General features: G+C 40.0%; 1 protein-coding gene and 1 long non-coding RNA gene across 2 annotated transcripts in view; one reads left to right on the forward strand and one right to left on the reverse strand.

The window, feature by feature from the left end:
* LOC138158722 (uncharacterized) overlaps window positions 1–9,414 on the forward strand; it is a 17,530-nt gene extending 8,116 nt beyond the window's left edge. The window contains exons 2-3 of the long non-coding RNA XR_011167716.1: window positions 2,443–2,489; window positions 8,676–9,414. This is a non-coding gene — a long non-coding RNA (uncharacterized lncRNA). The remainder of the gene's footprint in view (window positions 1–2,442; window positions 2,490–8,675) is intronic.
* The window catches only part of FAM20C (FAM20C golgi associated secretory pathway kinase), a 144,052-nt gene that overhangs the window by 101,681 nt on the left and 28,857 nt on the right, over window positions 1–13,514 (reverse strand). The window contains exon 4 of the mRNA XM_069084875.1: window positions 4,477–4,555. Within this exon, the coding sequence (XP_068940976.1) occupies window positions 4,477–4,555 (79 nt within the window). The remainder of the gene's footprint in view (window positions 1–4,476; window positions 4,556–13,514) is intronic.

Raw genomic sequence — 13,514 nt, forward strand, 5'->3', positions numbered from 1 at the left:
CAGACACAGTGTGCTGATGACAGCAGAACACAGGGATAGCCAACAGCCTTGATGCATTAAATGTTTGTTTTCCATCTAATGTTCTGAGAAGCAAATTTGAAATCTGAAAGCGACCAAACATGATTAAAGGGATAATGATTAACTTCTAAAAGGTAACTAAAGGTTATTTTGCATTGGATATCCAAGCAAATCCTTCCTGACCAACATTAACTTGGAATCTGCTATATTATTTGCTCCCTCTTAAGAGACTTAGGCCTGAAAGAGGTCATCTGACCCATCGACCTCATTGTTCAGACAGAAAGGAATAAATACTTGATGAATTTTAACATGAAGCCCAGAGGTTAAGTGATTTGTCCAAATTCACAGAGAAAAAGTAAGCAGAAAAAATTGGTTGAGTAGTCAGGCGTTCTAACTCTAGGTTTCTACACACTTCTCTGTCTTTATATACTCTCCCTCTCTGTCTAGTGTTGTCTCATCTATTCAGACTGGCAGAAAACATACTCTATAAATCTAAATTAATATTAATTTATAATTACATATACTGTATAGTTATTAGAAACCCAGAAAAGAAAGCCATTCTAAATCCACTAAGCCTTCTTATTTTACTTTAAATGCATAAGGGTGCTGGAACCAGCTCAAACCAATTGTCAAATTTTCAGTGTGAGCATTCACACCTCAGAAATCGACAAATTCTGTAAAAACGGTGTTGATTCATTGTTTTTTTTTTTTTACTGGACTTAAAAAAATGATGGGGAAAATGTTAATAAGGCAGATTAAATTTAAAAGTGTAGTAGTGTATACATTCCCCTCACATATAAGAGGGGGTTGTTAAACATTTACCAGCACAGCCCTGCCTAAACTTGACTTGGGCTGTCCCGCTTCCATGTCTAGCCTTGTCCCAACCTGCAATACCCTCCTTGCTCCTTTCTGCCATCTATAATTCTAGCTGTCCTTCAAGATGGAACTCAATCTTGGCTCTCCCATAAAGGTTCCATGACTAGACCACCATATACCACCTCTAACACATATTACTGTCCTCACTCTTACTACATTATTCTCTTTGTGAGGAGGGAGTTTCATTCTTGGTATTTGTATCACCAGTCATCAAGAGAAGCACCTGCTACATAATAGGAGATTAATGTTTTAAGGAATTTGATAAATTGCTACTGACTTAAATTGTTAATTATCTTTTGGGTGCCCATCTTAATTATCATATGGCATGGTGAAAACAATATTGAATTTGGGCTGGAGGGCTTGGGTTTAATTCTTCTTGGTACCACACGACCTGTATGGGCTTGGGCAAATTATTTCCCTTTTCTGGGTCTCAGTTTCCATTTCTGCAAAATGACAGGGAACAGAAAATTCTGACCAGATGATCTCTTAGGTCTTCTTCCAGCCCCATGATTCCATTCCAGGAATATTCTATCTTATCAGGAAGATTGTAGTTTGGTGAGTTTCTGCTCATTCAAGCAGCATGAGCAGACATGCCCACCAGGCAAGGAGGTTGGGGCTGGAGCTATAGGCTTCCTCCCTGAGGTAGGAATAGAAAGGGGGAAAAAAGAAGGAACACTAGCAAGAAGTTTTTTAGGGGGGAAGGGCATCCTGATGAGCTTACCAGATAGGATTTGGGCTGGAAAAGTTGTATAGAGCAGGGGAGTTCCAATACCCTCCAAACCCAGGGTGGAAACTGAGACTCAAAAAAAAAAAAAGAAAGATTTGTCCAAGATCTTACAGCTGTTTAGTAGCCAAGCCTGTATAGAAACCCAGATTTCCCAAACCCTATTCATCACACTATGCCACCTATTTGATTTATTGGTCACCCTTAGTCCTTAGTTTTAAATAACAATAAATCAGTGGGAAGAAAAAAAAAGCTATACTTTAGCTGGATCAGTCCTATTTAGAGGATATTTTGCCTGAATGAGCTGAGTGGCAGAGACTGTGGATGGTATAGCAGGCTATGGTTAGTTTTAAAAATATGTATATCTCTCCAAGTAGCTTTTAACATGCTTAGAAATATTCTTCCACGTTTTCAAAAAATGTGCATGCCAAGATGAGAAGTGTAAATCAGTCCCAAGAAGCCTACAGTGATGTCCTTGAAATCCCGCTGAAGGAGAAATGAAGACATTGTCATTTTCTGCTATTGTCCACAGATTCCCATAATTGCTTGGTGTGAGAACCTGGCTGCATGTCCAGGCCCATCCATCATCTTGCCATCTTTGGACAGCATGCAGTAGATAGGCAAATGTCGAACTCTTTATTTTACCTCGTTAGCAGTTCCAAAATGACAATGTCATAATAATGAGAAGGACTTAAAATAACCACATTTACGTCAATTCAGAATTTTTCAGAAGCATGAATGTTACATATTTTAAGAGAAACCACTCTGATGGTAAATACTAAAAAACAACAAAAATTTAAAAATAATTTAACTTTTTCTTTAAGGATTTCAAAGAAGTTAAGGAGTGGCCAGACTGTTGGATTTGGAGTGGGTAAGATCTAAGTTGAAATTCTGCCTCCCTCAGGTACTTTGCAACCCTGGGCAAGTCACTTAATCTCTATAGATCTGTTTCCTCATTTGTAAAATGGGAATGGGGCATCTAGGTGGTGCAATAAATATAGCATTGGCCCTGGAATCAGGAGGACCTGGGTTCAAATGCAGCCTCAGACACTTACTAGTTGTGTGACCCTTAGCAAGTCACTTAACCCTGATTGCATCAAATAAATTAAAAAGAAAATAAGATGGGGATAAAATGCCACTTACATCCCAGGGTTTTTATGAGGATTGAGTGATATAACATAAAAATGTTAAAGCACTCTATAAATGCAAAAAGGCTGAGAAATCTAAGATTTATCAAAAAATACCTAATTGATAGGCTATCCAAAAGGAGTCAGCTACTCAGATGTCACTAATTCAAACTTGCTCTGCCATTTATTACCACTTTTTCTGTGACACTGGACAAACCACAACACTTGTCTAAGCCTTGATTTTCTTACTTTTGAAACCAGATGGCCTCTCAGGTCCATTGTGGCTCTAAATTCATAATCCTTGATAAACACACACACACACACAAACAAGGACTTAGGACTTAAATGAGGCTCATTGGCTGTCTACAAAGTTCAGAAGATCAACTTATCTTGGATAAATGCTCAGCCCTCCACTTCATGAAAAGACCACTCCAACTACAATTTCCTTATCCTGTATAGACTATCTCACATCAAGGTAATGAATTCAACTACCTCCCAGCAGAAACAAAGACAGGAAATGAATGTGATTTCATTGATCCCCCTGACACAGCTATCAAGTAGTTTCATTAAACATTTGGTGGCCTCAAGTGACTTCACTAAACCTTATGAAGTGAGCACTCCAATTTTTTCATTTTCATTCTCTGTTGACAACCTCTAACAATCTCAGCTTCTCTCCCTTTTCCTGATTTCCTTTTTTTTTTAACAGTCACTCAGACCCATTTTCAAAGCTCAATTCATAATGCAAGTACCTGATTAGTCACCTTGCCTCTTATTACAAGTCAGACTGAATCAAAGACATATTAAGTGAAGCCCAAGAGCATCAAATACAGTCCTTGAGGTTAAATCTACCTGAGAGTTTCTGCCTAAAACTCTCTTTTGTGAGGTTAGCAACTTACTATGGCAAGCCTCCCTCCAAGGAAAACTAAATGGGATCATCTGTGAAAAGGAGCCTTAAATGGAATGAAATGTCTCCTTTCTAGAAGATGACATGAAAAGGCATCAGGGGACAAAAGTCCCTGCAACACTGGCGGAGGGGAACTCTGGCTCCTTCATAGTTTACTCAAAATGGTAGGATTTAAGGTGGGAACAGGAGGTAATACATACTTGCATGGCATTATTTGAATCACACCAGAAGGTTCCACAAGTCAAAATTTCTCCCCATTCCTAGGAGACCCAGTGCCTGGAAGTGTTTCCATTAGACATTTGTTCTTTTGGGTGCATCTTTTTGGTCTTCTCTTAAGAAAAAAAAAGTGCATCAGGTATAACCTGTGTCAAAATATTGCCTTCTCAATGAGGGGGAAAGAATTTGGAACCCAAAGTTTTAAGAAATGAATGTTAAAAATCATTTTACATTTATTGGGGGAAAATAAAATATAAAAATAAATAAATAAAATGTGCATGCCTTTATAATTACTAAGGTAATGATGACTTCTCAGTTTGTGCTTTTCCTTCTGCGGGGAGGTTTAGATGGAGGATGGGCAAGGGCTCTGGGGAAGGGTGCGGCAGAGCCCAAAGGAAATGAAAGGTATCCAAAGGAGGGAAAAGAGCCAAGAAAAGGATCTGAAAGATTTCAAGTTGCCATTGTTACAATGTTGCAAGCCCAGTCAGGGCACCTCTCTTTTAAATATGATAATGTTTCCTAGAAAACACATAGTTCATGTTTGGCCCCCATGAGCTGTAGGAGCCATTACGGATTCCCTAGACCCAGACACCAAAACCTCTTACACTTACTTCATGGGTTTGAACAGTGCTTGCCCATAATTCTGGAATGTCATGATGAGTTTTAGTTGAGTTCCCCCAGACTTCATTGCTGTAGAAGAAAGGAAAAAAAAATCCATCAATTTTATCCCATAAATGGTATGATAACAGTTTCATTTATATTGAACAGCAACAACAACAACAGCTAACATTTATATAACACTTTTAAGGTTTGCAAAGCATTTTTCAAATATTCCATTTGACACTTACAACAATTCTGGGAGGTAGATAACAGCTAATATTTATATAGCTCTTACAATGTGCCAGGCATTATAAGTGCTTTACAATTATTATCGCATTTGATCCTCACAACAACCATGGGAGGTAGGTGCCATAATTATCCCTATTTTACACTGGAAGAAACTGAGGCAAGTGGGGGTTAAGTGATTTGACCAAGGTCCTATAGCTAGTAAGGGTCTGAAGATTTGAACTCGGTTCTTCCTGATTCCATATCCAGTACTTGATATTAGCCTCCCCACCTTGCTACTTCAGTGACTGTAGAAAAACTGGCCCATATTTTTCCTGTGTGGAATAGAAAGCTCTCTGATATAATACAGATTTCTCTTCAGTCAGTTCGCTGTGTTTCTTATAGATTGTAGACACACTGAACACAGAATACAGTTCTTTGATTGTATAGGTAACACCAGACTAACTCTTGCCTCTAGAATGTTTCAACCTAGGGAGGAGAGTGATTTACTTTTTGGGGGCAAAAGGGGTGCTTAGCTAAGCATTTGGAACTGTACTTGACAAGTCAGCTGGAAATGAAGCTCATTCTCCCGGACCTCAGTTGTATTGTTTGACATTTAAGCAGAACAAGAGAGGATGAGACCCAGTGACCCAGCTATTTCATGATCCCCTACAAAGGTCTGAGTCTGAAAAACCTCACCAAAAGATGGAAGAAATAAACATTCATTCTGACCTTGATTTGTAAGCAGTGAGGTAACTCGATGAATTTAGATACTGATGGGAGAGACAGTATTGAAAGAAGAAGAGGGCAAGGATGTGATTCAGTGGAAAGGGGTTTGGCTCTAGAGTCCTAGCGGCTGAGTTCAAATCTTAGCTCTGACATTTACTACCTCTGGGACCCCGGTTAAGTCACTGAACCTTACTTTCCTCACCTGTCAAATGAGAGAGTTGGAGTAATGGCCTCAAAGGTCCCTTCTGGACCTAAAAATCTATGATTCTAAGATTATAAAGTCCTTCTTAAAGTTAGTTGGTTGGGTGGTGCACATCTTTTAAGATAGGCATAGGGTGTTCCCTAAGGAAATCTCGCTGTTTACTGACCATTCCACTTCTCCAATCCCTAATGTTTGTATCCAGATGAAAATACATTACAATAAACATCCAGGCCCAACTTGGCAAGGGAAAGATTGTTAAAATTATAATAACAATTTATAATAAGCTATTACTTGCACATGTTGTTGTTTTGTTTCAGTCATGTCCAAGGCTTCACGACCCTATCTGGGGTTTTCTTGGCAAAGATACTAGACTGGTTTGCCATTTCCCTCTCCATCTCATTTTATAGATGAGGAAACTGAGTCAAACAAGGTCAAATGACTTGCCCAGGGTCACACAGCTAGTAAGTGTCTGGGGACAGATTTGAACTCATGAGGATGAGTCTTCCTGATTCCATGCCCAGTGTACTAGCCACTACATGATCTTGTTGCCTATTAGTGGTATACAGTAGGCACTCAATAAAAGCTTTTGATTTATTGGTAGTTATATGAAGCTTGAAGTTTACATGGACTTTATAACCAGCTAGGTGGGGCAGTAGATATAGTGCAGGATCTGGGGTCAGGAAGACTTGACATTAAATCTGGCCTCAGATACTTACTAGCTGTGTGACCCTGAACAAGTCCCTTAACCTCTGTTTTCCTCAGCTTCCTCAACTGTAAAATGGAGATAATAACAGTATCTATCTCCTAGGGCTGTTGTGACATAAAGCACTTAGCAGTGTCTGACACGTTGTAGGTGTTATGTTAATGCTTATTCTCTTCCCTTCTCTTTATTTCATTTGCTCCTCTCCATGACCCTGGGGGGTCACTGGAGGTACATATATACATATATATGCATATATGCATAACCCCTGTTGGCCTCAGTTTCTTCATCTGTACAATGACCTAGAGAAGGAAATGTCAAACTACTCTTAGCATCTTTGCCAAGAAGACCCCAAACAGGGTCACAAAGAATCAGACACAATTGAATGACATATTTATAAACCTCAGATTATAGAACCACAGTTTTAGATCTGAAAGGGATCTGAGGGCTCCAAAGATCATAGGAACACAGATCCAGAGCTGGAAGGGATATTAATATTACTACTAATAATAACAACAGCTAGTATGTATTTGGCATTTTTCAGGTTTGCAAAGCACTTTTCGCATCTTCTCAATTTATCCTCACAATGACCCTGAGAAGTAGATGCTATTATTATCACCCCAATTTAAAGATGAGGAAACTGAGGCTGAGACAGGTTAAATTAATTGACCAGCACCATCCATCTATTAAGTATCTGAGTCAGGATTTGAATTCGAGTCTTCCTGACTCTAAGTCCAACCCTCTGTGCACTGATCAGTTAGTGGAACAAAGGTCATCTAATCCAATGCTCTCATTTTACAGACGAGAAAACAGAGACCCAGGGAGGAGAGATGGTTTCCACAAGCAACATAAGTGGTGGAGCTGTCATACAAGCCAATCATAGGTTGTCCTCTATCTCCAAAACCAGAAAACACTCTTTGTACCATAGTATACTCATCAGCACATCTCCCCCACCCCCAAATGGAACTGCTTCCATCTCCCCCCATCAGCCACCTGCCCACTCATTGCCAAACAGCCAGGAGCCCTTGTTCTCCCTAAATCAGGGTAATTGCTCTAGTCCACAGAGACACAAGTCAATGTTGGGTGTTTTTGGTCCACTGCTTCTTGTCTGAGGCAATAAGAACTCTGGGAATGCAACTAAGCCAGTTCAGATGGCATCAAAGCCCAGGGCAGTGCCATGAATGTGTCATGTAGAAGAAAAATGCTGATAGATAAATGCTTATGGGGAAGTGAAGAACCAAATCAACGATCCAGGAATATCAGGCCAAGAAGTCACCTTTGCCTGAAGGTTTTAGGCAAAGACCTCAAGCAGTAGCCTATGGACCAGACTTTTGTAACTAGAACCAAATGGATCTTTTAGCCCTTCTCCTCTCATTTTTGTAAACCCAGAAACAAAAGTCCAGAGAGTGGCAGTGACTTGTCCAAGGTCAAATATCCTGGCTTCCTCATCTGTAAAAAGGAGAGGGCTGGCTGGGTAAGGCCAGCTTTGTGGCAGGTTTCTTCTAGCTCAAACAGTCTACCATTCTATTGTCTGAATGAAGGAGGCAGCTATGGAGTTCTTATTTGTTCTGTTCTGTTTTCATTTTGTTTCAGATTGTGACTATTGCCAGGGTTCCCTTATTCACTCACCCAGGGGAGGCAGATACCGACTTAGAGGAAGACAATGGGAATGCCCAGGTCTTAGAAGGACACTGCTCTCTCCCAACAGTAGATGGGCATTTGCTTCAAGAACAGAGGGAGAGCAGAGATTTACAGTTTCATTATTTGTAGATTCATTCAGCAAATATTTGTTGAGCACCTACTATGGAGTGTTGATGGTAAATTTGTTTCTAGTTTTTGCCTCTGAGGTCAAGCAAGGAAAACTTATCACTCTTCCACTTAATAGCCCTTAAAATACTTGGGGGGAAAAAGAGTGATTATTAAGTCCCTACTGTCTTCTCTTCTCCAAAGTTCCAAAAATCCCTAATTCTTTAAAGTGATCCTCATGATGTATGACCTGAAGATCCTTCACCATCCTGGTCACCCTTCTTTGGACACTTTACATCTCATTAATGTCATCCTGAAAATATGGTTCCTAGAATAGGAATGCTGCTATTCTGCTGCCAGACTACGGCAGAAATCAAACTACCACCTTCCTTATTCCAGAATTCCATGTCTCTCTTAATGTAGCTTAAGATTTCCTTAGCTTGTAAAACACAATGACCAACAAACAAGGAGTCAGTTAGGTGGTTCAGTGGATAGGGCACTGGGCCTGGAGTCAGGAAGACCTGAGTTCAAATATGACCTCAGACACTTATTAGCTATGTCATCTCGGGCAAATCACTTTAACTTTTGTTTGTGTTAATACATTGCAGATGGAAATTCAAGCCACTCCAGTGTCTTTGCCAAGAAAAACCCATGGGCAATATTAGCATGCCATGGTCCACAGAGTCGTGAAGAATTGAACAAGACTGAACAACAACAATAAACGAACAGATAGGCGCCGGACTCAAGATGATTATGGCATACATTTTTGGACATGACCAAAGTGGGGATTTGGTTTTTGCTTCATTATGTCTGTTATCTGCGTTTTCTTTTTCTTTTTTCTTTTTGGTGGGGGACAGGAAGGGAGGAATGGCCTAGGAGGAAGAGGGAAGTTAGGGGTTGTAATGGGAATGCAAATTTGGAAGATCTTCCCTGCCCCTAGGCTGAAGTGCACCAGAAGCCTGGGGTGGGAGGCTTGTTTTTCGGTAGATACTTTTTGATTGGCCAGTGGGTCAATAAGGTTGTTACATTCTCTGAGCCAGGAGAAGGCTATATAAGCCCTGATGTGTAGCTTTGTTTTGGGACTCACTTTGAGAAGTGTTCTGTGATTTGATCTGAATTCTGGGAAGCCGTTGTTGAGAGTCCCCCGGCTTTGAAAAACCCAGAATGTGGAAACCCAGATGTTGACTGGGTATGGATGTAATGGTTGGACAGTTTGGAAATCTGTCTACTTGATGTTTCTGTCTTGATAATTATGCCTGTATACTTTGAGGTTCAGGGTGCTGACCTTTTCTCCTGAACAAGGTAAACGATATATGTCTGACTGATTAAAGTAAGCTTGTTAACCCATTTTGAGTTGCTTTCCTTTAACAAAGCAGATCCAAGAACCTGTGTGAGCAGCCACCCTAGGGACTCCAGGGTGCTTGCTGCTACAGGGGTAGACTTGCCTTCTTCCAAAAAAACAAAAACAAAGTAAAGAAAGAAACATTGGTCACTGAAGCATTCCCCTCCCCCCCCAAAAAAAATCACATTAGAGAAAAGAAAGATGGCCATAAGGAATCCCAGAAAATCAGGAGAGCTTTGAAAGTTGCATGTTGAATGTCTTATACTTGAAAAGAACAGCAAATTTTTCATAATAGAGACTTGATGTCTTATATACAACCCTCTTTTGTTCTACATATGGAAATTTTCACTTTATTTGGAGTTTATTACATTGTAACAATGTAGAAATTCAGAATTCTGAATAAATATTTAGAATAAAAATATGTAAAGATTGTATTAATTTTCTTGCCTGCTGTATTATACTAATGAATCCCATTGAGGCTTCAAGTCCATTAGTATACCTTCTTTCCTCTTCCCCACCCCCACCCCCACTCCAATCTCTGTAGTAAAACATCTCTCTAGAAGAAGCACAATACAGTGGAAAATGTACTAGATTTTGAGTTAGAGGACCTGGTTTCAAATCCTACCTCTTTTGCTCCTATTTGTATGCCCCTGGGTAAGTCACTTGACTTCCTGGGGCCCTGGTTTCTTTATCTATAAAATGTCGGAATTGGATTAGACTGCCTCTAAGGTCTTTTCCAGTTCAAAATCGTATAACCCTGCCTGATGCATATCAAGACAGTCCAACCAACTATGACTTTGTCATTGTTATTCAGTCATTTTTCAGTTGTGTCTGAATCTTTGTGACCCCATTTGGGGTTTTCTTGGCAAAAATGCTGTAGTGATTTGCATTTCTTCTCCAGCTATACCTGATGATGACCTTATCCACAATTAAATATGACTATTTTGTTATTGTTGTTAATGCTTCATTTTTAAAGAGGATCAGTAACATCACGGGGTGATGTCTTGACCTGTACGTGAACTGGATTTAAGTGAGGCACAGCTGCAGAAAGTTATCAGCCTCATTCTTTCTTCCAGAGTCATCAAAATTCAGTGGCAAGACAAAAGTCAGGACAACTAGTGACGGCCCAGGAGGCAATGGATGGCCTGCCTACTTCATGGCCATTGGAACAAATTGTTCTCATCTGCCCATGCCCCTGGGGGAAATCTTCATGTGCTTGGGGTGGACACCCTAACTCAGCTCTAGTTCTGAGGCTTGTCAGTTACCTTCAGTCTAGCTTAGCCCCCCTGCCAAGATGGTTTTATTGGGGTGGGACCACAGCACAGGCTACAGCTTCTTGGAGCCACAGGTGAGAGATGGCTAACGAGTGGACATGTAAAAGTGAATAAGCAGCCCTGAAAGGAATTCAGCAAGCCCTCACACGAAAGGTGCCAGTCCTTCTTGAACATCCCATGCACCCCATGATTCTTTTACTTACTACTTGTATGACCCTGGGTAAGTCATTTAACTTCTTGAGCCTTAGTTTTCTTGCCAATAAAATTAAGGAATTGGATTAGATTGTCTCTAAGATCTTTTCCAGATCAAAATCCTGCCTGACATATTTTAAGACAGTCCAAACCACCATAGCTTAGGAGGGTCTTATCCAAAATCAAAGATGGCTGCAGGCTCAAAATTGTTGTTGATCTGATAATTCACTGGAGTTGTTGATGATTCACCATGGAATTTTTTTTCCCCCTTAATGAAGTCCTATTGATTCTCAGCCTTGCTGGGTCAAGAAGAAGATAAGGAGTTTTTGAGATTGTCCTTTAGTTGTGTTGGGTAAGTTCTGGCTAGTCTTAACTGGTATTTATTCCTCTCAAACCATTCCTACAATAACATGTTTACTAACAGATGATTTGGCATTTTTAACTATAATTTTCATTTTCCATATGCTAGGAAAAGTGTAATTGAAATGAACATTAGACATGAGTAAAGCAGTTCAGTAGGGCTTTCACAGAACATCAGTATTTTCCACACCCTTGAAAATGCTAAGTTGGCCATCTTTATATGCCCAGAGCAGATGGCTACGTAGGAAGACAGAGGCTACAGATGGTATTCAATGACTGGACTAGCCTGTTAGCCAGGGTGGAAGGCTCCATAATACAGGGATAGAATTAGCAAAACTTGGCTCTCCAAGGTACTTCATAAACTTCAGTAGCCCCTCATTTCAAAAAGTCCAAACTCCCTAGCCTGGCATCAAATGACCCCAACAATTTTTCTGCCAACTGCCTTTCTGACCTTATCTCTCATCACCATTCTACAATAGCATTCTGGTTCAACTGAAATGGACTACTCACTGGTCACTAATACTATATGCTTTCTACTTTTCATGGCTTTATTCTCATGCCTGAAAAGTTCTCCCCACTCTGGGTCTTGGGCGTCACTAAACTCTCCATATATTTGTTTCCTCACTTGCAAAATGACATTTAAGTTCTTATCTGTGAGACCTTGGGCCACTCCCAATCTCTTATAATGTGACATAGCAAAGGATAACAATAGAAAACATGATAGGGAAGAATAAAATAATCAAAAATTGTGTATTGGGCTTAAGATGAAAAGAAGGTAAAATTATTCATGAACTGAGGGTAAGGAAGAAAAGGTAATACACTCATGGTTGTCATCATTCAGTGGTGTCTGACTCTTTGGGGTTTTCTTGGCAAAAATACTAAAGTGGTTTGCCATTTCCTTCTCCAGCTCATTTTACAGATAAGGAAACTGAGTCAAACAGGGTTTAGTGACTTGCCCAGGATCACACAGCTACCAAGTGTCTGAGGCCAGATTTGAACTCAGATATTCCTGATTCCAGGCCTGGTATTCTATCCACTGGACCACCTAGCTGCCCCAACATAGTAAGCTAGGGCCATCTCTAATGTGAGATAGGATATGCCCCCAGGATGATGTAAGCTCCTTGAGAGCAGGGCTGCCTTCAATATTTTGTCCTGTCTTTATATCCTCAGTACCAGACAAAATGCCTAGAGGAGGTATTTAATACACATTTGTTAAATAGTTAATAATAGCTAAAATTTATATGGTGCTTACTATGTGTCAGACACTGTGCTAAGGGCTTTACAATGATCTCATCTGATCTTCACAACAGCCCTGCAAGGTAAGTACTATTATTACTGTCATTTTACAGATGGGGAAACTAAGGCAAATAAGGGTTAAATACTACTACTAATAACTAACATATTTATGTATATGTATACATATACACACACATATATACTTACAATGTGGCAGGCACTGAGGTAATTTATAATTATTTATAATTATTATCTTAATTGATCCTCACAACAATCCTGGGAGGTAGGTTCTGTTATGTTCCTCATTTACAGATGGGGAAACTGAGGCAAAGAGGGATTAAGTTACTTACCCAGGATCACATAGCTAGTATCTGAGACTGGATTTGAGTTCAGGTCTCCCTGACGCTAAACCTGGCACTCTATCCACTGTGCCACCTACCTGCCTTTCCCCTTTCCACCAACACTTTTGTCTGGGAGGAAATACTTCAGTTTACCCTGAAGATCAAGTGTGGATTAGAAAGGAGAGCATGAAACCTGGGAAGTAAATGTGGGAGTAGGCTAAAGGAGAGGCTTATCAACTTCCCTTGGACAGAGATTCTTACCTGGGATCTATGATCTTTTGTTTTTTCAATCTCTTGATACCTATTACAACATTACAGTTTTCTTTCACAATCCTATCTATTTTATTTCATGCATTTAAAAATACTATTCTGAGAAAAGGTCCATAGGCTACACCAGATGGCCAGAGAAGATCTCGACATACACAAAAAACATTAACTAAAATCCCACCTTCTACAGAAAGCCTTCCCAGGCCCTCCTAATTCTAGTGTCTTCTCTCTGTTAATTATTTCCTATTTATCCTATATCTAGGTTTGTTTGTACATGTCTTTTTGTTACCTCCCCCATTAGATTGTAAGCTCCTTGAGGGCAGGGACCATCTTTTGGCTCTTTCTGTATCCTTGGTACTTAAAACTTGTTTATTGATTGACCCTCTGACGTGTGTGTGTGTGTGTGTGTGTGTGTGTGTGTGTGTGTGTGTGTGT

The sequence above is a fragment of the Petaurus breviceps genome, unplaced genomic scaffold, assembly GCF_028583685.1.
Source record: "Petaurus breviceps papuanus isolate PSGF00001 unplaced genomic scaffold, PetGlider_PUasm1.0 175, whole genome shotgun sequence".
Classification (NCBI taxonomy): domain Eukaryota; kingdom Metazoa; phylum Chordata; class Mammalia; order Diprotodontia; family Petauridae; genus Petaurus; species Petaurus breviceps.